The sequence below is a fragment of the Cygnus atratus genome, chromosome 1 (genome assembly GCF_013377495.2).
Source record: "Cygnus atratus isolate AKBS03 ecotype Queensland, Australia chromosome 1, CAtr_DNAZoo_HiC_assembly, whole genome shotgun sequence".
NCBI classification, from domain to species: Eukaryota; Metazoa; Chordata; class Aves; order Anseriformes; family Anatidae; genus Cygnus; species Cygnus atratus.
In genome coordinates, this window is record NC_066362.1 from 78,590,941 (window position 1) to 78,618,648 (window position 27,708).

Consider the following 27,708-nt stretch of genomic DNA (forward strand, 5'->3'; position numbering starts at 1 on the left):
TATGAACAGTTATCTTCACATTCTTTGGAGTCTTCTTCAAATAAGGCATTGATATCAGAGTTATTTCCTGTGTTATGCTAAATACCCCAGTGACTGAACACACACATTATGCAAGCTCAAATTCATGCTACACATCAAACAGTATGATTAATAGACACAGAATCGCAGAATGGTTTGGGTTGGAAGGGATTTCAGAAGTCGTTTAGTCCCAGCACCCCCCACCATAAACAGGGACACTGTCCACTCAGGTTACTCACAGTCCCATCCAACCTGACCTTGTACACTTGCAGGAGTGGGGCATCAACAACTGTCCCCCACAAGCATACAATACATTTTATTCTTTATTAAGTATCAAATTGTCTCCAACATAAATTACATCCAAATTACATAAGTTTCAAGAAAGTCAGATATTTTATGTACAATATTTGTCTTGAGTCAGATATACCTTTATCATTTTAACCTATAGCATAAAAAGCAAACCTATATCAGTACCAAATAAAGCATTAAAAAGGTAACAAATATATAACTTTTTAGAAATGCTTTGAGAACGCTAAAGTTAATGACAAAGATTTTATAGTGCAGGGGTCTTGGATGTCTAGCTCTTAGACCATTTCTCTGTTTCTGCGGATAGCACAGCAAAGAACCATACTGAATATCATGCCGAAAATCTGTAAAGAAAACAAATTCATTAGGAATCATGGGGGAACATTTTAAGCAAAATGTAGACAAGCATAGCCGCATAGCTTGTCTTCCTTGCTAAAAGAAGAAGTTAAAATTTTATTCTGCAGTTCATGTCCCTGCCCTTCCTTTCCCTTACATCTCAAAGTTTCAGCCCATTCTCACCAATCCCCTTCTCCCTAAGGGCTTCAAAATAGAATAAAGCTAAGTACTGTTGTAGTCTCTTTAGAAGTCTTCAGCATACTTTCTTGCATCTATATCATATTTCCTCCAGAGAAGTCACACAAGTGCAAGTTTTCTTACAGCACAGTTATTTCACACCTCTAGCAGAGTCTCCAATTAGAAAGGAAACAAAATAAAGAATCCCTGAGAGATAACCAGGATTAAGATTTGTCTAGTAACATGACCAATATATCTTCACCTTCCATACACCACCCTCACTTAATAAAACTTTGCCACTGCTAAAGCTACAAGGAGGCAGATTGAATCCAAAGCAGAAGCAGGGAAGTCTCAGACATGCCCCACCTGCTGAGCCGCCTCAAAGCCGTGAGACACACACCCTCATTTTTCCAGTACTTGTCATAGTGGAACAGGCTCAGACTGCATTGTCAGGCATTGTTCAATAGACTTGTGTACTAAGTACCCTTGGCCACGCAGCTACCCTTTAATCTCGGAACTCACCATTATTACAGCAATACCAAGGCCAACTGCTCCAATCACATTCAGTTTTGACTGAAAGACATCATCGATGGCTTTAGGACATGACTGAAAAGAAACAGTTCATTAGTTTTATATGTATGAAAGACGCATTTATTTGCTTGTTTGAGCTCAAGTCTGCAAACTGATGCTACACCTCTGACCAAGTCTACCTGCATTAGAGATGAAGACGCATCTTCCAAAAGTAGCTTTGAACTGGCCTGTATTTTCCACATCTTCATGGAGAGCCATAGATGCTTCCAAAACAAAGTTACTAGAGAAGCAGTAACCTCTTCTTTTAGAAATGAAACCCCTTAAATGTCCCTTGTCAACAGCTACAGTTTATCAGTTGGTTCAGGACCAATAATGGTTGTACCAGAGCTGTCTTTTTACTAATGGCTGTCAGCATTTAAGCTGCGAAATTGCTCAGCTCTTCTCAAAAGAAATTTAAGGATGGTCTTGATACTTCCAACTATTGTAACTATGGACATCCCATGAAAACATGGTACATAGGAATGGGAGGATTTATTAAGTTGCATGCAGAAGTGCTAGGGTGTGTGCAGATTCATAGTGTTGCCAGTTTAAAATTCCCAGGACAATGAACAACCATTACAAGTACAGAGGATTAAATAGTCCTTTCCCCAGCAAAGATGCATGGTAGCCAAGAAAAAGAACAAGGAACTTATACAGATGTATAGAACTATGGGACTAGTAGCTGGTCAGTCTCATCCTCTCCCATCCTATTTATTCCACTAACAGACCACAGTGAGCTGCTGCAAACCACTTATTTGATCGTTCCATATCCAGTCTTGGAAGAAAGACCGATTTGAGTATTAAGGGGATATGCTAGCAAGAATGAATCACTTAAACCAGAGTATCAGTAGAGTACTACTACTTAAGAACTCATGCAGATCAGCCACACTATTACATCCCTTCAATCTTAGAGTCTGTCTACTGTTTCTTCTACAGGTGGGACTAGGCCCAAAACACATTACAAGATGAAGTCAATAGATAGAGCTGAAACACGCTTAGAATAACAGCAAAACCTGCATACTGCCTCAGTTATACCCATATAGCCCAGCTAAAATCAGACAGGCTGTATGGATAAGACCAAAGATGCAGTCTAAACAGACTGACATCTTTCACTTGGTCAGATATTTGAAGGCAAAAAAAAGACATCTGCAGGAAGGAAGACAGAAGGTGATGTGAAAAAATCAGTCAAGACACTAACTGACATCTCTGCATCTTAACAACCTCTGTTTCTGTGGAAGAACTGATACAGGCTGTCTTGGAACATAAGGCAAGAGCACCAAACTATTTTTAAGAACCACAGAAAAGGGGTAGTAAGAACTATTAAAAATTCCTCCAGTGTCTGTGGCACACAGGCACCTTTGCAGCAGTATTTCAACCATATGATCTGATTCAGAGACTGTTTCAGAGCAACATATCCACACAAACAGGCTACCAATGCATTACCCACCTCCCATTTCCAAAAGGGAACCTTCTTACTAAAATTTCAGACTTGTTCCCTCTCCATGTTCTCCTTGTCTCCAAGAGAAAGAGGAGAGAACAGCTCCAGTATAGTACCAAGATAGGAACAGCCCAGAGAACAGAGTTCTCCAGCATTTTATGGGAAGTTTTGGCCTTGCTTTGTCCATCATGCCCCTGAATTTATTGACAAGGACTGCTCATTCTATGTGCAGATTCACACTTCTGATTTCCTGCTGATCCTGTCTACTACAACATTATGTTGATTTTCCACAGCCAGATGGATCATGTAGATCCATCTTGATAGCTACCTATCAAGTATGACATAAGAATTCACTACGGACTGAAAGGTTTTATTCACAGACACATTCCTCATTCTACTCATCTGGCAGAGCTACTAAAGAATTAAGTCATGCATTACCGTTACAGTAAATGACTCAGCCAAGGACTTCTTTGGACAGATATCCATGAACTGCTGCTCAAGACTTCCTGTAACACCACAACAGTTCAGCTACAATAGAAAACAGGATGAGAACCAGGTTAAATCATCCTTATTTTTGCTTTGTACTTGGTAAAAGGAAGAAGTAGATTACATTAGATTTTATTACAGACCTTATGCAAGTTTGCTTAAAGTCCTGCCAATTTGACTGCTATAAACCTATTTTTAAAATGCTTTATTGCATTAAAGGACAAGATTCTGAAAGTAAGAGCTAAATTTCATTAAATATATGCATGCACACATACCAGTGTTGGTGACAGCTTGTACTTATAGATGCAAAGGTGGAATTCTTAAACACATGCAGCTATACATACTACGGTGCCTTTAGATCAAGGCCACAGATCTAGAGTTTCCCAGCTTGCTTGTAAGTTCATTTAGGAAAACCAGAACTAGTCCTATGTATTTCAGAGGTTCAAAGGAACAAAAAGGTATACTGAATTCACTAGTAGTATACAAAAATATCTTGTCCACAATTTGTTACTAATGCTTCTTTGGTTTCTTCTAGCCAGTAAGGTACTAGTTTTGTGCACGACACTGGATGTGATAGAAAACAGTGTTAAATTGCATTAATTCCTAGTTTAACTACGTACTTACAGCAAAATGAAATGCTTTCAAGGTTTCCCTGGCAGCTGGTTGAGATCTCTTTTCATAGGTTTCCGTGTAGAAGTCCTTTAACTCTTCAATAACCTACAAGATAAGAGTTGTATACTGTTAGTGTTTTACCTTGATTAATAGTTATAGGAAACTTGTTTCAGATAAAGCAGTCATTAGAACTTCTACAACCTGCAATACACATCCTTTTGACATATAGAAAGAGTGGAAACAGTCCATTCTGCACCTGGAACAAGTGAGCCTAAGGACACCTTAAACGCCAGACCTGAACAGTTAAGTTCTGCTTTCTCTTCCAAGCTATGAGCTCCTAAGAAGAGTGAGAAAACTGTCTTCACCCATTGGTTACACAGAAGTATTTATTTCCTACTTATTTCTGTAACTCAGAAGTCACTATATTCCTCTGTTGCATAATACAAGCAACAAAACCACCCTGAACCTGATCAACAAGTACCCCATATTTAGCACTTAGGCTTCTAGTTTGTTTCAAAAGCAAAATTCAGTTTATTCCACAGAGCATATCTGGAGACAAAGTTTCAGTTGTTTCTGATGTTTAAGACTGTTACCAACAAAAAGAAGCCTAGAGCCACATATACATTACCAGAGCTTCCTGGGCATAGCAGGCCAGTGCTTCTATATCTACAAAGCTTTCCTCTCTAGTGGCCAACGGCACCTCCTCCATCCACATCAGGCAGTTTTGCTTACCCAACTGTGGTGATGAGGGATAAAACCACTCCTACTCCTGAGGAACTGCTAGACCAGCAATAATCTGTTGTACTCTCAGCCTTACTGAAGGGTAAAAATGGCCTCATCCACAGGGTCTGTACCAAGAACCACCCACTCAGCCTACTGCCATGCAGTCAGGTAGACTCAAACCAGCACAGCAATGCAGTATTCAGAGCATGTCAACATGCACAAAGGAAAATGAGATACTATGGACTCAAACCAGAGAAGCACATAGACTTGTGAGGCAATAACACAAATCAGTCACTGCTTAGATGCAGAAATATTCAGCTTTTAACTGCATTAGCCAGCTTTTCTCTATAAACAGTAAAGCCTCACCGATGGCCTACTTTACTTCACAGCTCAGACAGGTACTGCCTGGAAGATACCTTTAAAAAGCAACAGCACCTTGGGTTCTGGCTTCTCCACCACAGTCTCCTTTTTAAGTCTTAGCATTTACTTAGTTTCTCATATTATTTGGCTGGAATGAGTCTCCTCTCCATTATCCAAGTAATTTGTGGGAGATTTGACTAGTACTGGTACACTTTTTAGTAGACTTCTACAGGCACACAGGCCCATCAACTTTAAAGACCAGTCAAAGGCCAGAATAAGTTTCAAGAAAATTACACTGCAGTTTAAGACCTGCAGCTTCAGGAAAAAAAATTGTATTTAAAAACCATGTCACTGAAAGAGTCCAACTATTAGATGTGGTCTTTCAAATGATGAACACCCACTTTGAGGTCTCAGACAAGAAGTCTTGTTGATTTTTTTTGGTTGTTTAAGAGCAACCTACCTTTTCTTTATTTGCAAATCCCCAGATGGCAGCAGCAATTTCAAGGGCGAAAATCACAAACAGGAAGACAAAGAACTAGAAAAGAAAGACCATGTCATTAGTCAAGGCCATTGCACCACAAAACAGCAGACACACTTGCAAGCTTGTCTGGTCCCTAGTGTTAAGCCTTGTGGAAACTGTCACTCAACCAGTTTTCAGTTGAAGGTTTGAAACACTGGTAAAAACAGGGAATATTGCAATCAGTCAGCACTTCTCCTGGCAGCATCAGAAAGCCTGGCAATGTTTCCCAAGCAGAAATCCTGCTTTTTGATCAGTGTTAATTAAAACCAATCATCTGTTAGCTCAGACTTTGAAGTTGCACAGGTCACCCAGACACATCAACAGTTAACAATAATTCTTTTCTCCAATTTATCACCCTTATTGCTTTAGTATTCATTAATACCTAGCATGCCACCAACTCCCTGAGAACTAATGATCACTTCTGTTGTCTCCTATAAAAACAGAAATAAAACCATCATCTCTGTGTTTAATTGACTACCAGGTCCAAAACACCCCAACTATTTAAAGGCACTTTAAAGAGAGATTCAGAACTAAAACAGAGGGCTAGAGGCATCATTTTGCAAGAAATATAAAGCTTCTTGCATGACACATAAAGGGAATTGTTCTTTCACCAGCTATAGTAGTCTTTTATTAACAAAGTCTTCTGGTTATTTGGATTAGTAGCTTCACCAGAGGTACAGATGTGCCTGAACCCAATAAGCCACTGGCACCTCCAGACCAAAAACAATAGGGTTGCTTTCCAACAACTGACTTGAAGAGCACTTGTCAATTAGAAAAGTCCATGCAGTGATTACAAACAGTAGAGGCTTGTTGTTTCAAGGATCAAATACCCCAGTTCTTCTCTCAGAGATTTAAAGACAGCATTCAGAATTCAGGACAAACTGTTTAATAAATAGCACTAGTCTTACCAAGATTTTTTATTCTGCATTCACACATCTTCCCAGTCTTCATACTTTGAGTTAGTGAGATTTAAACACTAAAGTCATTCTGCTTTCAAATGTAACATACATATTTGGATTCAGTACCAGAAGTGGGAACTAAGTGTCTTTATTTCGTATTTTAGCATTATGTAGGTGACCATGAGTTAAACCATTATGGAACCCAACCAATCAGTATCTGCTCCCTTTAACTGCACAGCCAACTGTGCAGTTGGCTGCTCTTTTCTTTTCACACTTAAATTTTAACGCTATTGTTTAAACACTTGCACTTACCAGGCCAAGCATACACTGTGATTCCTGCAATGCACCACAGCATCCCAAGAAGCCAACCAGCATCATCAGTGCACCAGCTCCAATTAGGATGTAAACTCCTAGGAGGAGAAAAAACAAAGAAATGGGAATACAAGCTAGTTGAGTCCTCAGCAGCAAGGATTAGTTGCTCCATAAATAAACCTTGGCAAAAACTAGAGCTAAGTTTCTTTACTGAGGTGTTCCAAGCAAAAGACAGCTGTGCTTAACTTTCAAAGCAAGCATCTCAAAACTAGTGGGGAAACTATTGATAAATAAAAGCTTCAGCTTATGACAATTGATGTGCACCACAGTTACAATTTCATAAGTTTTAAAAAAAATGGGCAAGATAATGCTATCTGAGCCAAACCATAAATACACATTTAAAAACTGGCTCAACCAGAATTATACACTTATTTTCAGATGAAGAGTGTGCTGCAGTTAGTTGGAACTAGTGATTTTATCAGTATCTGAGAATTCTTGATATCTACCAGCTCCAGGAGGACAGGTATCACAAGGCGTCACAATGATCTGCCATAAGACTTTAAATGCTTCCCTACCCTGCTTTTCCATCAGAAAACACTGAATTATTTTGTCAGCCACAGTGGTAAAAGCCTATGCTTCAACTACCTAATCCAACAGCCTCTAACTACAAGTAATTCAGCATCTCCTGCCTTTATGAAAGCATATACTTCTTTAAACCAAGTGGTTAAGTTTGAAGACCGTTTTGCCTAGAATTCATGTAAGAAATGTGTTGGAGCACAGAGGACAAACGCTTCTGGGCTAAAGGACTCCCTTATGCCAAAACATTTCCCCCTAATCTTGGGAACTACCAGCTTAGGAATGAATTATAGATGCTCATCCACTAAATGCAGCAAGAGGTAGCTAGGAAATCACAAGTCACAAAGGATGGCAGATAAGTATCATTGGTGAAACGTGATATGAAAAAGAAGTACCAGCACAAAGCATTCCTTTTGAATATAACTTAGTATACATAGTACTGTAAGAGTTTGACAATAGTATGTATGTTCCTTTTGAGAGATGAAGGGATACAGCTGTGGTTTTGGGTAGCTTGACATTTCTATCAATACAGATAAAAAGTTCTGGTCTCTAGAGACCCAATCAATGTTACTTAAAGAAAGTTATACTTAAGCATTTGCAAGTTCTATTTTCTAGATGCACACTAACAAATATTAACTGCCAAAACAAACATCTACTTAATTAAGCATATATAGCTGAATATTCCTGACATTTCTTATCAGCAGGAAATTCCAGCTTTCATTTCGTTACCCCAGTTGAAAATTTTTCCATCATGGGAAGAAAAAAGTCCACCAGAACCTCTTATTTAAAAGTTTATTTTCAGTAGTATAGATCACTTTAGAGGTAATTGACACATTCTTTTAACATACCATTGAAAACAGCAGCTAATAATTAGTCCCATAAAACAAACCAATAATTCCTATTAAACTTTTTAAGAACTCAGTTTAACTTAAGCTATAAGTAGTTTTGTTTCACTATTTAGCTGCATGCAGCCAGTGGCTTAAATATCACATCATAAAACTTTCATACATTTTGAGGTGAACGAGTTGTTTTAGACTACCCAAAATTAGACTTGTTAAATATCCAGTTCAACTGCTAAGTTTAGATTTCTTCCCTTCCCAAAGTCCCACTAAAAGCATCTGGAAACCTCCTTGGCAGCTGCAAGAACAACCCAGCTTACTACCATGTCAGCATATCAACAGCTAAATACAAGCTTTCTTACAGAGGAGCGATATGCATGCTTGGGGAATGTAGGGACTTCATGATGTAAAAGTATCTTGATATTCCCAACTATGGCCCCTAAAAAAACCTTTACTGATTCCAGACAGTATGCTTAGTAGGCACAGGCTACTCTGGTATCCAAAAAGGACAGTATGAGTTGCACCTATCAGGATGACTTATACCGTTTTCACTGACCCCTTAGACATTTGTTTGGATGCTGGAACAGCTCAAGTAACTCACCACAAGAAAGCTTACCTGGCAACAGAAAGACCAACCTAACCATGCTGGGGATGGCTACTTAATAACGCAGCACAGGACACAGCAAGTCCACATGTTACAGTGACATGAAATATATGTATAATGAGCACCCAAGTCTAAGGTGGCAGATATGTGCGAGAAAGGTAAATATTTTATTTTTCTCTGTTCCTAAGTGTTGGAAGTCTTCAAGCTCAGCTATTGTTTCAAAAAGAGTTTGAGCCCTCCACTGATGATAACCAAAGGAACGTGTTCCTCTGTCCAAGCCCAACAGTGGGAGTAGAGATCAAAATCTTTCAGTTAAGAGTTCCTAAGCAAGTCAGATTTTGAGACGTTAGAATAACAAACTAAAACCATGCATCTCTATCACCTAGTTGGCAATCAAGCTATCCTAGCTTGTGAAAAGCCTTGACTAAGATCTTTTAAGACCTGAAAATATTGAGGAGTAACTTCTACCTGGCCTATGTAAAACTACAGTGATCTAGGTTGACTGTAATAGTTGCTCATATAGACTAAGATATTGGACATCCTTTTGAATATAAATTAGTATATATCATATTGTAAGAGTTTGACAATAGTATGTTCCTTTTGAGAAATGAAAGGATACAGCTGTGGTTTTGGGTAGCTTAAGTTAGTCAATTCAGAGGAAAAAAATAGTTATTCATGTCACTAATTTTATTTTAGAGTGAAATTTTGCTGACTCACATCTGCACAAAGCATCAGGAAGATACATTCCCCATGTTTACCAGGAGTCCCTGGTGCTCACTAATGACACTTACAGAGGCAGCCAGCCCAAGAGACACTACTGCTCTCAGCACTAGAGCTCAGAGCACCAGCCAAGGGGAGCTGTTCTCAGCCTGACTGAGGCTGTTAAGGACTATTTTGTCTGTAGCCTTGAAGAAAGGCTTATAAGTAGCTAGGGACTCCAGGAACAAAAGAGTAACCTATCCCACTGAGTTCTCATCTCATACCTTACCTGTATAAAATGTTGTGTTGTTGGATTCCAGTTCAAAGATGCTTTTGGTCTGTGAATCAAACCGAAGCCATAGTCCAATTGCAAGAACTGCTGTTCCTGCAAGCTGTAAGAACAAATAAACCTTGTTAAATAATACCAATTACTATATTCACCCCTGTACTAACAGCAGCATCAGAGGTAATCACAGGATGCAGCTCTGTTATTTAACAAGCTGGTGACAGAAAACCAGCATAAAGATAGGTATACCAAAACAAGAATAAAGTAAATTCCTGACATGAGGTATCTTATTGACAGATCTGCTTACCTATTAAACTATAGCACAGGAGAACAATGCCATGCTTGTTTTTAACTGAAAGTCCTCTAGGTTTACAGAGCTGCCAAGTGTCAGATTTTCCACTGCTCTCTCCACCCATGGTTTTGTTCTGGGTGACTGTAACACTGTGTAGCTTAGTGATCTTATATCCTCACTATGAAGGACAGGCATAATGCAAGGAAAAGCACCTTGTGATTTATAAGGAGAGCTAAAAGTTTAGCACATTAAACAGCCTGATGAGAGTTCAGTATACTGCAGTACTGAATTTGGAAAGAACATTCTCGCTTGTAAAGCAGGAGCGAACTAGTGCACTAAATAACCACACTGACAAGAAGCAGAAAATAAAGGCTGCTAAAATAGCAACATTGCTGCGTGCTGATCCAGAACAATACAATTAAGTTTTAGATAATATTTAGCTTTTAATATATTGCCTTTGCTTGTGTGCCTCCAGGTTCCTTTTGACATAGGTGCTTGCATTTGTGGCAAGTTTATTTATAAAGTAGCTTCTGGATGAAACATCTGGCTGAAGGCATCATAGAAGTGTTGCAAGAAATAAGGAATTGCACTGGTGCGGCAAATGCTGGCAGTTTGCTTTGAAAAGACCAAGAAGCCTGATCTTATACGCTCTAAGAAAGCAAGCTGAGGTTTTCTTGTGTGCAAAAAAAAAAAAAAAAAAACCAAAACAGAACAGGACAAACTCGAAAATTAAGACTGTTTTTCACCTCTTTCTTCTTTCATTGGGACACCATTTAACTAACAGAAGAAAAGTTCAAGACAAATATCATGCATGTAGCAACAAATATAATTTTACAAAAAAGCAGTAAACTTGAAGCTTAGCAAGTCCAGAACTTCTGTTGAGCTAATCATGCATGAAAAGCCTTATCTTTAAGAAGTCCCTTCTAGAAGTCAACAACATTCTTTATTCATCTCCAAGAAACTGGGAAGTGTTTACTTTAAAATGCCAGTTTTCAGCAAGAATATGGAAAGAATTCCCACAGAAGGCTTATGTGAACACTTAGACACCACATCTAACCCCTTGCCTTTGCTTGCCCCAAAGGGAGAGCAAAAGCCCTTTCTGCATACTGCAGGAATATTTATATTTACTGAAGGCAGGCACACCTTTGTTGCCTATAGCAATCTTTTCTAACCTCCTAAACTTGCTCTCCAAAAATCTTGGAAGATCAATACAGGACAAAGGATCAAGTTAAGCAAGGGTTTAAGGGAAGATGCCCCCCTTGTAGCTTCTCAGCAGGAAGTACCCTAACTGAAGTCTTCAAGGGCTCAGGTATTAGCAAAGAAAAGTGAGAGTGTCAACTCACAGAGGAAGCCAACCCTGCTGGAAAAACCAGCACTACTTGTACAGCAGGCACCTGCATGCCAAGCCGGCCCCAAAGAGGAGCTGCAGGGCTGAAGCTGGGAAAGAGATGAAGTGATACATAATACATAAATAGCCAAACCCAAACAGAGGTTTCCAGACCTATGCAAAGGACACTATTAGTGTCATGTATGCGTAGGCACAGGGTTACTCACAAAGCACACAGCAAGAACAAAGCCTGCACAAATCCAGAGCCTCCCTTGTTAGAAATATGCTGACAAAATAATTTAAGTTATGCTGAAGAACCTTGATGTAGTACCCAGTATGTTGTAACAGTGTACTATCTCAATTTATCATGCTGTAGCACTGCCTCAGGGGAAGGGAAAGGTGCAAGAAGGGAACTGGCAGCGAGAGGAGTTGCTGCTCCAGCTAATGCTTGCTGCTACAGCATCACCTGGAAAAAAAAAAGCCTTTACAATCTCATCTCACTTCACTACTTTACTTCAAACACCAGGAGGGCTTGGTGATGGAAAAACACCTCTCATGCACTTCTAACTTACCTTCAAACCACCCAGTATTTAATACTCTGCTAAAGCCCTACTTTCTGTGGTCTTTTAAAAGCCTTCAGCTTTTATAGGCATCTGGATCTGGAGCATCAGAAGAAACCTGCAGCTTCTTCTTGCTTTAAGAACTCCTGAATTTCAGAGCCAAGAGCCTAAGCATGCTTGGCTGTGTGCAACTAGATATTTCTACTGTTTGACAAACCTCAGTGTTCAATCAGGGAGCTGAAGAGCTGTGCTGCAAATGGTACAGAGCACAGCAAAGTTTTGTACAACTAAAGCCAGAGTTTGTACCCCAGCAGATCTTTAGAGGCCAGACTATACAGACTGTGATAAAACTAAGAAACAGTATGCTGTGTAGATAATCTTACAAGTCCAAGCAAAGCAGAAGGTTGTGTTAATGATCTTTCATATAAACAAACTGGTTGGTTAACATTAGGAAGACCTGGCATACTTGATATGGCTCCTTTCAAAGTACAACCTTAAAATGCACACACCCACCCAACCACTATAAAGCTCATTATGGTGTTTTCTCCTTTGGAATGTGGCCATCCTGTGAAAAAAAAAAAGTATGATCACAGAGAAGCAAGGGACTTACAATTGGAAAACTGGATAGTAATAATGCTTGATGTTAGCAAACTACTCAATAGCACTAAAACTCCTATGCTTAAAAAACCCGCAATCCTTCTCTTCACAGTACCCTAAAAACTCAGCTCCCTCTTGCAAAAAAAGGAAAGTGACTTTTTGCTTGTTTCTTAAGGAAAGCAGACTTGTGTTTAATGCTTGTGTTCTTCCTACCCGCAATGACCACTGAACTAAAAATGGAGATTTTAAAGCTGAAGGTTAGAAAATAATTCAAGACTTCACATTTTCAACAAAATATCTGAGTAAGGACAGATTTGGGAACTAATTGGGTCTCAGAGGAAGAGACAAGAACAGCCCCATTGCACTCCTTGCTGGCAGAAGCAGCAGCTCAGGTTGCTCCAGATCACTAGCAGGCACATGAGCAGCATTGCTGTTCCCTGATGCTACTTCAGCAGCTTCCAACAGCAGTGGTGTGATAGTTTTAGTATCTGTGTTTTTCCTCCCTGATAAAGGGGTTCAAGCTCCCTGCCCAGGTTGCTTGGAAGCAGAGCCACTGGTGGCAGCAGCAGATCTCCTCCAGAGGTTTTTTCATTCCAAGTGTTTTCCCAATTTAACAGACCAGCGTTCTGCATCGTCATAGGAGTTGAGTAATACCGGATATTTCTAACTAGAAATATCCTGTACTGAAACAAATTTAACGAAGAATAAAACTGTCTCTTCCTGAAGCTAGCCACTCTGTATATGCATAAGACCTACAAAACTAAAAACAACTGTTTTTCTGTGCTTATGAAATATATTGGAAAGATTTTTGTAGTAACAGCTATTGGCAAGGGAACTCAGGAGAAAACTTTTACCAGTCTGACCAAAATTTGTAGTTGAAGGGATACTATTCACTTACTGTATTGGAAAAAAGTTTGTGGCAACAATACTCCCGTAATAGCATTTCCTGGCACAAGTATAATACAGACATCCCTGCTCAAGCTAGCTATGCTCCCCTTGCTTTTCCATAACCACTACTAAGCATCTTAGAGCTCCCAACTCATTTCTCCTTGACTCATGGCTGTTTTACAGCCACAAAGGACATATGCTAAACAAGGATAAAAATCCCTGGTTATTCCTCCTCTAGTCCTATGGAGGCATCTTGTCATTTTTGGCATCACATGCAAACATATCCATTGCTTCAAATGCTCTGCTCCTGAATGTATCCCTTTGGCTGCTGCAACAGGAAAGAAGTGGCCTTTTCAATCTTTTCAAATATAGCCCTGCACCTCTTCTAGCAGATCTTCTGTGTTCAGAATTTCTCCCACCCATGCAGTCTTACACTTACAAGTGCCTTCCAAGTCAGCCTTTCCCACTGCTAAGGGCTTGCTTATTTAGAGTACGTCATGGTATTTATCTTCAACAGTAGGCTTTCAAAAGACAGCTGACAAAGAATCTGTACCACAGCAGAAGACAGTTATTCTATAACTGAGATGAGGAACAGCCAATCTATTCTGGAGGCAGAAGCTATATAGGATTTTCTGCCTCCTCCTTTCCACCATACTTTGGTTAGCTTCAGCATCACTTAGCAGTGCCAAGTCACTGGGGGAACTATCAAGCAATTTCTGTCAGAACTTTTTTGCAAAACCATCTGAGGTTTCACAGATAGTCTCCTAGCAGAAAGCTTTCACAGGGAGTCATTAGGTTTCATGATATTGCTGTAAAAACACATTAAAGGTTACCACATGAGCTGTTCAGGCTACAAATTTCTACTTTTATTAACATATCCTATGATATAGCAGTGTCAGCACACAATGACCCTACTTTGGGAACCTGAAAAGCTTGTTTAGATTTAACCACTCTTTTGCAAGGGCAGTTTTGTTCAGTCCCTTCTAAACTTGTCACCTTGAAAAAGCGTGATCCCCCCAGTCACCCACATGCTGCAGACACCTCACAGCAGATCACCTTTCCACACAGAACCGGCTCTCAATGGGCTTAAGGTCCAAGCAGTTAGCAAGTCCTGACAGCTGGCTATTAAAGCCTAGACTTGAGACCCATAGGAAGTACCCCTCAGGTTACTATCACCTCTTCCTCTACATCCACAGCATAGAGGCAGGGACAGGGAAGAAATGAAATTCTGCAGGAAATCTTGAGGTATGGATTGAAGCCCAAAAAAAAAATTTTTGTACAGAAAACTCTAGTTTCTTCTATGTTAGCACAATGGCCAAGCCTATAGGCAACTTAAATCAAGTTCATGGCACTACCTCTAGCAGAAGGTAAATCTGCATGTGGAAATATAACAGTCAAAAATCAAGGCTGTTCTCAGTGTTGTCAGCTCAGCACCACATATCACAGAAGACTAAAGGTTTTCTTGAAGTAAAAAGGTATGTCAGGCCTCTACATGACTGTTCTTTATGTAGGTTTTACCCAGAGTATGCTAGGAGTACACTGAAAAATTCATCATCTTCTCTTTACATCAGAGAAAGACTTACAGCTAAAAATTTATTCAGATCTTCCTCTGCATAAAAGACAACTTCTTTCCTCACCATGGAAGAGAGCATATGAACAGGACCAGCAGCATAACTTTTGCAGAACACATATGCAAAGAAATTGAGAGCATTAGATGGCATTGCAAGGAGTAATGAAGTACTTGTTTCTGTCCTGTTACCTGCTGGTGCTGTCTAAATGAAGACCCATAAACGGTGAAAACAGATTAGGTACAACGTTACTCTAAACCCATAATTACAACATCGGTGTTATCCACAAGAAAACACTTTTGAATTTCTGAAAAACACCCAAACTTTCCCAACAGACATGCAATGAGTGTTAACAGTTATATAAGAAGCTGCAGCTATTTCAAAACTTTGACGGGGGAGGGGATAGGTTGGAAAGGAAGTATTTTCTTTCTGCTTAAGCTGGTCTCAAGAATGCTGTGGGCTAAGTTAATGTCACAACATTTATTGCAATAAAATGGTGCTCCAGTACAGTAAGAGCAGCATTACAGAATTCCTGAGCCACAGCCAAGACCAAGGCCCATTTCATACAAGTTCCTATTCAGAAGGAAGTCTACTGTACTCACGATTTAAATTGCAAATAGGAGCTGGGACTGCTAGAACTAAAAATACAAGTAGCTGGCTTCTGAACGCAACATCCTCTAGCTCCATTCCTGACTTCACAGGAATTTTGCCCGAGTTAAAATCCCTTAAGCTGAACCAAAGCAGCATTTAGTTCATGCACTGCAGTCAGCAGCTAATCAGTTGATTACAGAAAGCAAAACGAACTTCTGTTGCTTTTGTATGCATCTATATATGCACACAAACATGTGTATGTGTATATTTCTGTCTAGCCAGCAAGTTGCCTTCTCCACTTGAAGAGAGAATGAGGAAATCAGAGCATCAAACTGGCTGTTCCAGGTGCAATATAAATAGCTGAAGTTATATATCAGAACAAAGTCTCACATCTTCAAGTTAAAATAAGAGACCTCCAGGCCTGATCTAACTAATCTTGCTTTAGCAGGAACTCCCGTAGACAGATACACTTGTTTATGAAAGACAACACACACTCTGAAGGGCTCAGATTGTAGAGCCTGGACAGGACAGTTGCCTGATAACATAAAGGAGCAAGAAGGTAATTCCTTGCAAAGACTTGGCATGAACTCTGACCATACACTACAGCACTTCCTTGGTTATAATACATTAAATTGTAAACAATAACAGCAGACTTCTTTGTATTCCAGAAAATTCACTAGGGAAAACTGGCATTAAGTTTAATGATGCAAGTCCTGAATTTTAATCATCAGAAGCAAGTTAGCAGAAGGAGACAGAGGCACATGGTTGGTATACACAGCCATGTCAGGAGCTCACACAACACAAAGCTGCTTGGAACAGCCTCCAGTTTTATTAGGAAGAGACTTTGTCACCAAGCCTGAGTAAACCCAGTGAGCTCAGCTGGAAGTGCTAACTCATTACACAACTCAAGGTAATCAAGCACATGCTCACACCAAGGTTATTCAAAGCCAGCTTCAGTGAGAAAATTGCACCATTCAGTTTAAGGCACATCATGTGATATTTCCATTGTTTTCTTGCCCAACTCAAGCTGGCATGGCAGAAAATCTTTACATTAGGTCTTTATAAAATCTTTATGAGACTGCCCACCTCCCTTCCCCACCCAAACTCAAACCCCAAACTTTCAGAAGACCTGAACTAGTGTGACTTCGATTACGCACAGGACCAAAGATGACACAGCCAGCGCAGATAACGTTATGACAGAATAACAGCATGCAAGCACACTGGCCATAACAAAAGCAAGAAAAGAAAAAAAAAAGCTATCAGTCTTATTATGCTTATAACTTAGCTCAGCATCCTGTGGATAGCCTCTTTGGGAAGGGTATCGGAAGAGGGCAGAGCAGGCAGTGGTATTTCCTGGGACTAACCTCCCAATTTACTTGTCAAACATTTACAGGCTACGCAAAAATGCAGGCAGTACCTTTGGAGATGGAAAATGAACTGAAGGCTTGAACCACTAGCCCACAACATCTGCTTCATATAAAGTAGCACCTACTGTGCAGACAGGCACATCTCTTCCCCTGAAGCTTCCTCTTCTCAGACTCTGAACCCCTTAGCTCTTGCTCACTGTCTCTTTCAATACAGCTATGCCCTACCCAGGGCTCAGCCAGTTGTGAACCTACAAGTCTCTAGCATGTGTCATTTATCCCACCTCCCCCCACTCTCTTCAGGTTGAAGAACCTTAATTCACTTAATGCTTTCTGACAGCAAAAACCCTCCTCTTCCTTTCCCGAGCATTACCAAGCTTCCACTCTGTTCCTTTCAAGGTAGGCAGAAGACCAGAGCAGCACCCAGTAGCTTTTCATGAAACTACTGTAAACCCTTTTCCCCAAGGACTTCATCCCTGTAACAGTGGTTGCCTCTGAGCCCACCAATTTATAATCCTGGGCTGCTTCCTGCTCCTGTACACATTACTTGATATCTGCCTGAAGTGAATGTCACATACTGCTTTGTCACATAGCCTCTTCAAGTCCTCCTGCTACACCAGCATGCGCCCATTTTTATTGTCCTGAATGCTAGCCTAGCACCAAAGTGTTACCTCACATACTTTTCCAGTTTAAGTAAGAACATATTGACTACCATGTAGTTTCTGCATGGGAACTCTGCTGGTTCTCTCCACTGCAAGAGACCTCCTCTTTGCATCTGCCCTCATCTCAGGCAGGGGCTTTATACCTGTCAGGATCTTAGTCCAGGACTGCTTAGCTCTCCCAAGAACCCTTATTCTTCTAGGAGACAAAGAAGTAAACTAACACTAATGAGCGCTCACTCCTCCTCCTACATAGATTCAGGCTTTTGAAGGCTTCAAAGCTACCTTGATTCTTCCTCCCCCTTACAGTAGCCATTCTCTTTCTTCCACAGTGTTACATTATCTCTATCTGTACAACAACTTTGTTTTAATAGAATCTTCTCCTCTGCCTATTCCAGAGGCATCACATATGCCACTCTACATCCTCTAGAAAAAAAAATAAAAAACCAAGAGCATCAAGTTTGCTGCATTCAGTTTCCTGGCCCTGAGGTGGGTGGCGAGCAAGATGTTTTTACCTAAGCACAGTGCATTGACAGTTCTGAAGTAACTGAAGTGTGACCCTGGAAAGTTTTTAACCAGCATTTTTTCTTGCTGTTGTTTTACAGGCTTTTCATCAAGAGGTCAGTTCAAACTTGTGAGGGATTTGAAGTCTCAGACAGGTTATTACACAGAACAATCCTGAGGTCTTCCCCAGACACACCAAGCAAAGTAAAATCTTGCAGAACTTCACTCCTAGCACACTTTCATACCCAGACCAACTATGGTATTTAAGGACTCTGGTAAGCCTCCTAGTCCTAGTGTCTAGAAGTAGGGTGTATTAGTTGAGTTTGCTTTGGTAAGTTATTACTAAATCTTATTTTTAAGTTATCTTATTACATTTTTCTATTTGAAAGCATTTATAAACTTACTGTCTTTCTTTGGACATAGCTTCAACTGATTTTCCTTTTTTTTTTTTTTTGTTTTAATAACCTCCCATACCCACCTCTTTTGCTCTTCCTGCTTCTTCTCACCCTCTCTCAAGTCTCTTATGAAGGCAGATACATATCATCTAATACGGCAACTGTAAATACCTGCATATTTGTTGCAGACCGTTTATATTGCTCACTTCTGCTTTTGAGGCAACTTATTTTAAAAATAAATATATAAACTTGATCACAGCTTCATGCAACCTTTTATTTTCTGCTGGTCCAGGAGGCACACTGGCTCTAACTATATCATTGTCACCACTGCCAAGTAGCTCTTGAACAATAACATCCATACTAATATTGTATTTGAACACCCCCCCACGGGCTGTTGTAGTGGGGTACAAATACCTACAGTGAGCCCTAAGAGCCAAGGCCTACTACAGTTGGTTTACAAGCATCCGTATCCACAGCAGACACCAGCTGTTTACATTCAGCAGCTGTTTACATTCACTGCCTACTGATGCAAGCAGCCACTTGGAGAAGCAGCAGCATTAGTCTCCATTGACTTCTCTCTTACAAGAAAGAACATTAAAGACAAACAACATTGAATTCAGACATCCATGCTTCAACTTCTTGAGAAGCAGTCATAACTTCTGAGTTATGCCACGCTGCCTGATCACGCCTGACAGACAAGAAACAATTGCGCCAGAAACTGCACTGAAGACATGAATTCCACTCATGGTGGTGTGCTCCTACAGGTTAAACTGTCTTAGGATTTTCTCAAAGAGGCGTTGCCGATAAGACTTGATGCAGACAACCCAGATTTAGCTGAGGGTTCCCCCAAGACAAGTTCATACACAAAACAACGACGACTCCAAGCGCTAGTTTGCGAGAAATTCGTTCCCCACCCTGTAACAGCCTGCACACCAGAACAGTCTCCAGAAGCACAACTGGCAGTGAGAATTTCCACACAAGCGTGGTAAAAAAAAAAAAAGACAAACAACAACAAACAAACAAAAAAAACGCCTTTACATCTAGCACCCCCCCCCAACACACACACATTAATAGGCAGGATACACAGTGGCTCTAGAACAACTAAATGAACAAAAAATAAACAAAAAAAAAAGAAAAAATGGCGTAAATCGTATATAAAAAAAGCAACGAGCTGACTACAAACCCTACCCAGCCCCTCTTGCCGACTGCACAGCGTGTTAAGGCTGCAGCAGGTCCCTCAGCCCCCCAGCTCTAGAGGGAGCAGGCAGAGGGTCCCGGGCAGCCCCTCCACCCCGTCCCCCTGCGGCTCCATTACCCAGAAAATGAAGTTGAAGCCGAAGAGCAAGTACTTGATGCACTTGGTGCCTCCTTTGACGGGCATCCTGCGGGCGGGCGAGGGGGTAGCGTGCGTGCAGAGGCCGACCGAGGAGCAGCAAGGCCACCTTCCCGCAGCGCCACTCCTTAAATCCGCCTCCCCTCGCCTCTCCCCGGGACTCTCCTCCCCCGGTAGCCCGGCCCCGGCAGCCCGGCCCTTTCTCCTCCCCCTGCCCAATGACTTCTCCCGCTGGCCTCCCTCCGCACCTGCCCCGTCCCCCCGCCTCGGGGCGCCCGTCGGGGATGCTCGGAGGGCTGGCGGTGGCACCGGGGGGCTGTCGCCCAGCTGCGGCGTCCCCCCGGCTGCCCCGTAGTCCCTGGGTAGTCCCTGCTGGCATGCTGCGAGCGAAAAAAGGGGTGGGGGCGTGCAGGACGGTGCTCTGCCGGCTCCAATGTGGGTTTAGTTTGCCCTCGGTGCCTCAGCCTGGTTTAGGTGGGTGGCGGTGTGAGCTCACGGCAAAGTTGAATCGCTTTCGTGGCGGCTGTACAGAGCTGGAAGAGCACGGTTTGGAAAAACCAGGTGGGGTGCTGCTAACCGGCAGCTGAGCGTGTTGCCTGGTTGTGCACCTACCCTCAGTTCACCCCGGTTGTTAGACAAAGCTTGTAACTTGCATCTCAGTGAGAAAGTTCCTGTCGGTTTTAAAAGGATGTTCAACACAGCTTCTGAATCTTTTAGGAGTGAAAACTTGAGGCTTCATACCTTAATTTATCCTTAATAGGATGTGATTAGAAATTCAGCAGTTACTGAGAGTCAAAAGAAAACCCAGGCAGAACAGAAAGCACAGAAAAGAGTTACTGAAATGCAAATAAAAACACGTTGGAGTTATTGTTGCCAAAATAAATGGTAGGATAGAGTACATTCCAGAGCTGATGTGCTAGAGGAGACATTGAATTGGGCAGCTGCTTCCCAGAGCAGGTTGCAAAATATTGATATGTTTCCACTAGAAAGCAAGGTAGAAAAGTACAGAGCTAGGAGAAATTCAAAGATGATCATGAGAGCACAAGCAGAGCCAAACCAAGAGGCTTCTGTCAGTGTTGTACTGCTTGTAGGAGCAGAAAGGGACCGTTCTGCTGCTCTTGATTTGGGGCCTCTGATGCAATGGGCCAGTAGCAGCTCACGGGCTGGACTCCTGGGAGCAGGGCGAATGGTGCTTAGCTCCACACAAACTCTGCCCAAAGTGTTTTGGTCTGTTATTTTAGTCGGCAAAGGGAACCAGAGGGATGGAGGCTAGCCACAGCAGTACAGATCCAGCAAGGCTGGAAGTAATAAATGTGTGTGTGTGGCTAAAACTCTTGGGGTAACTGTCAGCTGAGCAGAGGACTGAGTGAAAGTACTGTCGCTTTCTTGAGCTCTGACTGATTTTCTTGATGGCTTTTTTTTTTTTTTTTTAACTTTGCCATAAGAATCTATGTCAGTCAGTAATATGACTTCCCTTACCTTTCTAAAGTTAAGGATAAAAAATAGATTTAAAACAAAAAACCAAACATGATATTATAAAAAAAAAAAAAGAAAAAAAAAGAAAAAAAGAAATTGGATTAAGAAAAACCATGACAGTACTAAGCTTTTCAGGCTTACACTGTGTTAAAGCTGCTTCCATTAAAATTCATGGGTGGTAGCCTTTTGATCAGAGGCAGAAATGGACCTGATGGATCAAAGAGTCCTGTGAGTTTGTACTGATTTAAAGATAAACTCTCCCTATTCATCCAGGGAATTTATTTATCAACGTGTGAAACTGAATTAAGTATTTTTAGTATTCTCAAGAATATGGAGTGAAAATAGTTAAAATTTGTGTTTATGTGGCTTTCTTTCTTTCCATATGAAGGGTGAGGAGACAGTATTCATCTTTCAGTCTTTGAGAGTCGAATGATCTGGTAGACGTGTCTCTTTGAACATAATCTGAGCTTCTCTGACTATTGGAATGAGACAGTAATCAATTGAATTTCTGCAGAATAGAAAACACTACTGGAAATTCACGAGTCTTGTAGAGTTACATGAGAATGATTACTATTTTAAAACCTTGTATTTACATGGGATAGTAGGCCAAAATATTTTACACCAAGTATTTATTATCTGCACTTAAAATAGTACTTGATGATTAAATTGTTATTTTTCTCCTACTGCAACAGAGATGAACAAACTCAGAATACTGCTGAGAAGAAGAAATCTTGGGTTTACCAGAAGCCTCTTAAAATTACCTTTCTAATAATCTTGGCAGGACCCTGATTTAGTTTTCATATACAGACCTGAATTATTTTCTCCCATTTAACTTTGAAACGTCTTGTTCATGCCAGTATGGAAGAAGTGTTTTCTTGTCATGGAGAAGTGTTTTCCCCTCAGACCACACTATCTAAAGGACCTTGATCCATTGATTAACGTAGCAAGGTAAGAGGGGGAAAGAGTTCCTTTCCCAACTCTATTAAGGGGTGGTGGGAACCACCAGTAAGTACTGCAGAAATTCTGATGTTTACAGCCTCCTTGATGCATTTTACCCATATCTCTACATACATATGGAAGGACTACTGTCCTTCTCTCTTCTTTGTATAAATGATTTCAGGTCTTTTAAATTTTTTCTTTCAGTTCCCTTAAGCATCCAGGGATAAACAGTTCAAAACACAGAGGTGAAATACAAAGCTTTCCCTGGTGAAGAGTAGGGAGTAACAGAGTTTCCCAAGAAGCGCAGTTTACAGTAGGAAAACAATAACAATTTTCTTCCTTGTAGAAAAACAGTACTGTACAAGCCAGTCACACACACACACACACACACAAGTTGTTTTGCTTGCTTTTTAAGTTCAGTGATTTTTTTTTTCTTGTAAGTGGATGCTCAGGTATACTATGTACTGGGCTTGATGCAGCTGTCAGGTGAGGGAGGGGGCTGTACAACCAGCCAGCTTCTCTGCTGTCACAGAATTGAGAGTTGATGATGACCCAGGTGACACAGTGTAGGCCCTCTGGTCTCCTATTTCCTCCTACCTTTCAAAATCCATCCCTGAGTTCATCCACAAAACTTCAGGTTAAGTATCTTAGTTCTTCTGGCCTAATATTTTCAAGCAAATTTTAAAGATCTTTATATCATTTATTTTAAATACAGCAATAATTTGGAATGGTGTGATAAATGAGAGAGAGTCATGATATGTAAGTGGCTCCTGCTGGCTTTTGCACTGGGGCTGTGAGGGAGACACTGGTCCTAGAGCTGGAGAGTCAAGATTTTCATGCCGTTGCAAAGATGACTCATAGGATCAGTCATTCTGATAAGAATAGGGCAATGGCATTGTCTTTTTCCACTGCTAGAGGAAAAATGTTTAGTGTTTGGTATCCATAACAGTTAAATTCTGGATGACCTCATGCTGTTAGGAAATCTGTCCATCCTGGAAATTTGTCTGCCTTCTTCCATAGGGGAAAGGCTTTGAATTCACAAAGCCCCAAGGGATTTCACTAGAAATCGGGTCTTCCTCCACTACTGGAAGTGTAGGTGGAAGTAAAGACCTGAAATCCAACCTCTTTGTTTTCCACATCTTTAACTCACTTTTTAAAAACAAAATTTGAAGAAGATTAGAAGAGATTTAGGCACATCCTTGCAAATATTTGGCATCAGACCTTTGTGTATAATACATTAGTGATAATGTCAGGAGTGTGACTGGAAAATTTCTATGCGAACTTAGGAATTCTTTTAAAATTGTTTCATAATCAGTTATCATTTTCAAGTTCTGAGATAAAATCCATGGGACAAAAAGCAGAAAGATTTTGCTCTTAGTTGTTTAAAATTAAACTTTTAGTTAAAGTCTAAGCTTCTGTTCCAAATAAATCAGACTCTTGCTACTACCAGTGATGAAAGTACATCATGTCAGGAAGGAAGGATATGGAAAGTGTCATAGTTTTACTAAGGGAAAATAAATCACATGTGCTTTTTTAATTGACACAGAATACAAAAATAACCCTTTATTTTTTTCATTGAAACAATTTGACACCATTGAATATATACCCTACAGTTTATTTTTCAATTGAAATTACAGTTTATTAAAAGCCTCATACTGCAGATAGTAATATTCATAACTCACTTTCAGTATGTGAGCAGGCTTGTGTTTGTAGGATCAGGGCCCAAATGTTTAAAAAACAGGATGCTTTTTATAGTGACAGATTCTGTGACCGTAAAGAGTTGCAAAATCCCTTTTTGGAAACCATGACTGCAACAAGTATTCAGCTGTAACGTGATTCATCTAACTACCGCTGTTTTGATGGCTGTGTGTGTCAGACCTTTTGGTGTAGGTGAGGTTATTTTGAGATCAGAGGACACAAGTAAGTGGGGCCACAGGCTGAGGCTGTCATTGAGTTGCATGCAGGTAGGGGGGTTCTTGAGCACGAGGACCCACCATAAGCCACATCTCCCTTGTTGTAATGCAGCACTGGAGCATGTGTGATAACACATGACAAGCCCTTCTAGATGTCAGATTAAAAAATCAGGCCACCATGGGATCATGTGGTATTTTTGTGGAAGGAGTGGGAGAAAGGCTTTGCAAATGCATGAGAGAAAGACACAGGTAGCATCAGGAAACAGAGAAATGGCACAAGATCTGTGTCTCAACAGCCAAGAAAACAGAGGTCGCTGTGTTTTCTCATTGTTCTAATGGGTAGGTGCCAATGTTCACCAGAGGTGACTAATTGTAAATCTTACTCCTTGACTGGTATTTTGATAAGGGGCGTGTTAGCTTAAATTAACTTGCTGCTCTGAAAAGAAATGCTTCCCCTGATGTGAGTGGCTGGCATAAGCTGGTGATGTGTGCTCTCTTTCATTTTTATTTGGCACTTGATGCTAAGCTGTCCCTGGTTTTCATCTGTATGTCCAGTGGAAGAAATAAGTCATACACATGCCTCTCTTAAAACATCCAGTACTTATTCCAAGTACTGCTCCCCCAGGGCTAGTCTCTAGCACTTTTATGCTACTGTAATGACAAGGAACTACCTGTATATGTTTAATAGTATTTCCATTAAAATGTGAACACTGCTGTGTGTATCGGGCGCGCTGTTGTATATCTCAGGCACAGACTATTAGCAGAACAGATCAGAAAATGGTGTACACAGTCCCATGTGGCCCAGACAGCATGGCTACTCAAAGTAGTGCTTTACCAAGAGATAAAAAGTGCCTGTATTTAACAGGCTTTCTGGAGGCTTTTTTCCCCTTTTAAAATAAAGTGATGACTAGGTAACATCCCAATTCTGAAAATATTTCTGGTCTTTGCTCCATTCCCACAAGTAGCTCCATAATCTTTCACGGATTGATTATGGTAGTCAGCGTTAACTGGGGGGCCAACTCTGTCCAGATATAGGTCTAGCACTATGCATCTCATTCAGCTGTGCCTGCTTGGCTTGAGCTGTGTGTGTTGGCAGCTGATGTTTGTTTGACCAAGCCAGGGGGAAAAAGTTCAGTGGATGTGGTTTCAGAGGCAGTGGCAACACTGAGAAGAGAGTGTTTGGTTAGCATTCTGTCACATAGCCCCCCTAATGCTCTTGTTGCGCCTGTTGGTCCTTGTACTCTTTTGGGATTTGCTCATTCTCCCTCTGCTTCTTGCTTTCTCCCTTTCCTTCTATTTTTCTATCTTTTCTCTCTTTTCTTCCATTGCATCTATTGCAATATACTAGCTGTTGACATCTTGCACTGTGGCGCAAATTCTCCTTGGTTTTGCCTGCATGTGCTGCATGGGAGGGCTGCCAGGACTGCATGTGCTGTGCTGGCACAGTCAGAAGTGGATTTCCAGGTGTTTTCCCCAAATTCCCCAGGGAGTCCCAGTGTCCCTCTGTCACACAATCCAATTCATGAAGAGCCAGACAGCACAGGTTAGGGAGACACTCCTAGTTTTCTTTTTCATGCTGCTAGATCTGTCTGACTGGGAAATTGTCATGATGTTATTTTAAATCTGAGATTCATGGTTACATTATTAGTTTTACAATTTATATTTCTGAAGCAAAGCAATTTGACTACACTGGTAGTATTTCAATTAAACATATTTCTAAATACTCTTTGCTGTATAAGTGTATTTTTCACACTTGATTAGTAACATTAGAGTTACATGACTGAGCATTATTATTATTATCATTTTTAACTTTCATTCAATTTAAGAAAGCAGGAAAGGTAATATTTTACAAAGGAGAAAGTGGGGTTATTTTCCCTAATTTTTCAGGTATGTGGAATTGTTCCAGGAGATTATTCCTACTATGTACTCAGAAAGAAAGTAAGCCTTCTTTATAACAAACAAGAGACATGAAGATAAAAAAAATAGCAAATGGTGCCTTTCATTTTTAGTGACAGAGGTTTAGTATTAGGAAATGGTGTTGTTCCTAACAAACAAGATGCTCCATAAGCTCTATTTTCACTGACAATTAGCGTAACTTAATTTGCAATTGGCTATTTGAGACTAGCTATTGCAGAGTAACTTCATATTTAAGCACTGTATTTGAAAGGGAGAAGGTTTCGTTTCTGGTTAACAGCACAGCCATTGCTGGTGAAGTTAAATACTCTATTTTAATTCTGAAATAGCACTCATCTGAGGGAGATGACCTAAGAGCTATTCCAGCATAGGTTTAATTAACGAGGCTGACTTTGTTTTCTAGTACCAATCTCTTCAACTTTATTTGGCAGACACGTGAATTTGAGTTTAAGCTCACAAACAGCTTAATTAACAGGTAATTAAGGCAACTACTCAAACCTTGGAGTATAAAAAAAATGCTGATGCGTTTGATCTGATCGCAGATCAAGAAATGCTGTTTATAGGACTGAGATTCATGTTTTCTATTAATTTCTCTTCTATCTTAATCCTCATCCCTTCCAACTCCACTCCCAATTACTTTGTGTATTTTGTTGGTTCTTTTCCTTTTCTCCCTTCAATTTCTTCTAACTCTTTGTCTTGAGAATCAAGGATAAGAGGAGGAGAGAGTGCTGAAGAGGAGAGAAGTTGCAGAAGTAGTCGGTATTGCTCCCACAAATCTGTCAGCCATGAACAAGTCACAAGAGGTGTCAGAAAAAGTTTTACTGAACTGTGTTTAAGGAAACACACACACATACACAAAAAAACACCTTTATTTTTTTCAATTTTGGTGATGTCAATGCCTTTAATAGTTTCTGTGAGATAATCAAAAGAATAAGAATAGGATTTCCCAAATATTTCTGGTTACAGAATCTTAGTGTTGACATGAGGTCTGCAGTCATTTCCTCTTGATCGCTCTGCAGATTGCTTCATAGCTTGAAAAGCCTGGTAAAAATCACTTCCCCTTTCCATCAGCGTCTCTTTGTTGATTTCACAAAATCCTTCCTGCAGACTTGGAACAACATTCAAGGTCTTCAGGGAGCAGCTACTGCTTTATAACATTGTATATGTCATCTCAGCCAGTGTTACAGGAGGCCTATTATTATTATTTGTAGGAAAACTCCTAACAGGACTTTAATTGCCAATGTGATATTAGGTCACAGATTGTCTTTTTATGTAAGACTCCATCATATACTGGGGTCTGCTCTTTAGAAAAGGAAAAAGAGATGCAAAATTGAAGATGGGAAACCTCTGATTGTTGTGATTCAGTCTAGAAGAGGAAGGCCAAGTCAAATTTGAGCTGATAGCCTTATATTCTTTCAGTGAAAAGCGCTCAAATGGGGCTGTGTTTACGATAAGTCCAGAAGCACAGCAAGATTTATCAGTGTGAAAAAGGTTGTTGAACATGTCTTCCCCTTTCCATATGATACCATTAGGGGCTAGAGAATGTCCTCTCATCAAAGAAAAGAAGCGATGGGTAAAGCAAAGCAGCATTATTTTTTGTATCTCACAACTATTCTTCCATGTTTCT

The 27,708-nt window shown here is 40.5% G+C and overlaps 1 protein-coding gene across 1 annotated transcript; it reads right to left on the bottom strand.

Annotated features, from left to right (window-relative positions):
• Window positions 1-317: 317 nt before the first annotated feature.
• Window positions 318-20,083, bottom strand: CD9 (CD9 molecule). The gene is made up of 8 exons (XM_035540346.2): window positions 19,822-20,083; window positions 9,765-9,867; window positions 6,758-6,855; window positions 5,487-5,561; window positions 3,956-4,048; window positions 3,284-3,373; window positions 1,360-1,443; window positions 318-668 (listed from the first exon to the last, which is right to left on the bottom strand). Exons 1-8 carry the CDS (start codon window positions 19,885-19,887, stop codon window positions 603-605), a joined length of 675 nt encoding a protein of 224 aa, XP_035396239.1. The 5' UTR covers window positions 19,888-20,083; the 3' UTR covers window positions 318-602.
• Window positions 20,084-27,708: the final 7,625 nt, after the last annotated feature.

Bases quoted from the DNA above. Each gene is read 5' to 3' on its own strand.
- CD9 (XM_035540346.2), bottom strand. From the start codon at position 19,887: ATGCCCGTCAAAGGAGGCACCAAGTGCATCAAGTACTTGCTCTTCGGC. The intron at 4,049-5,486 runs GTAGGTTGCTCT...CTTATCTTGTAG, and splicing joins GATTTGCAAATAAAGAAAAG to GTTATTGAAGAGTTAAAGGA. The intron at 669-1,359 runs GTGAGTTCCGAG...TTTTCTTTACAG, and splicing joins TTGGTATTGCTGTAATAATG to ATTTTCGGCATGATATTCAG.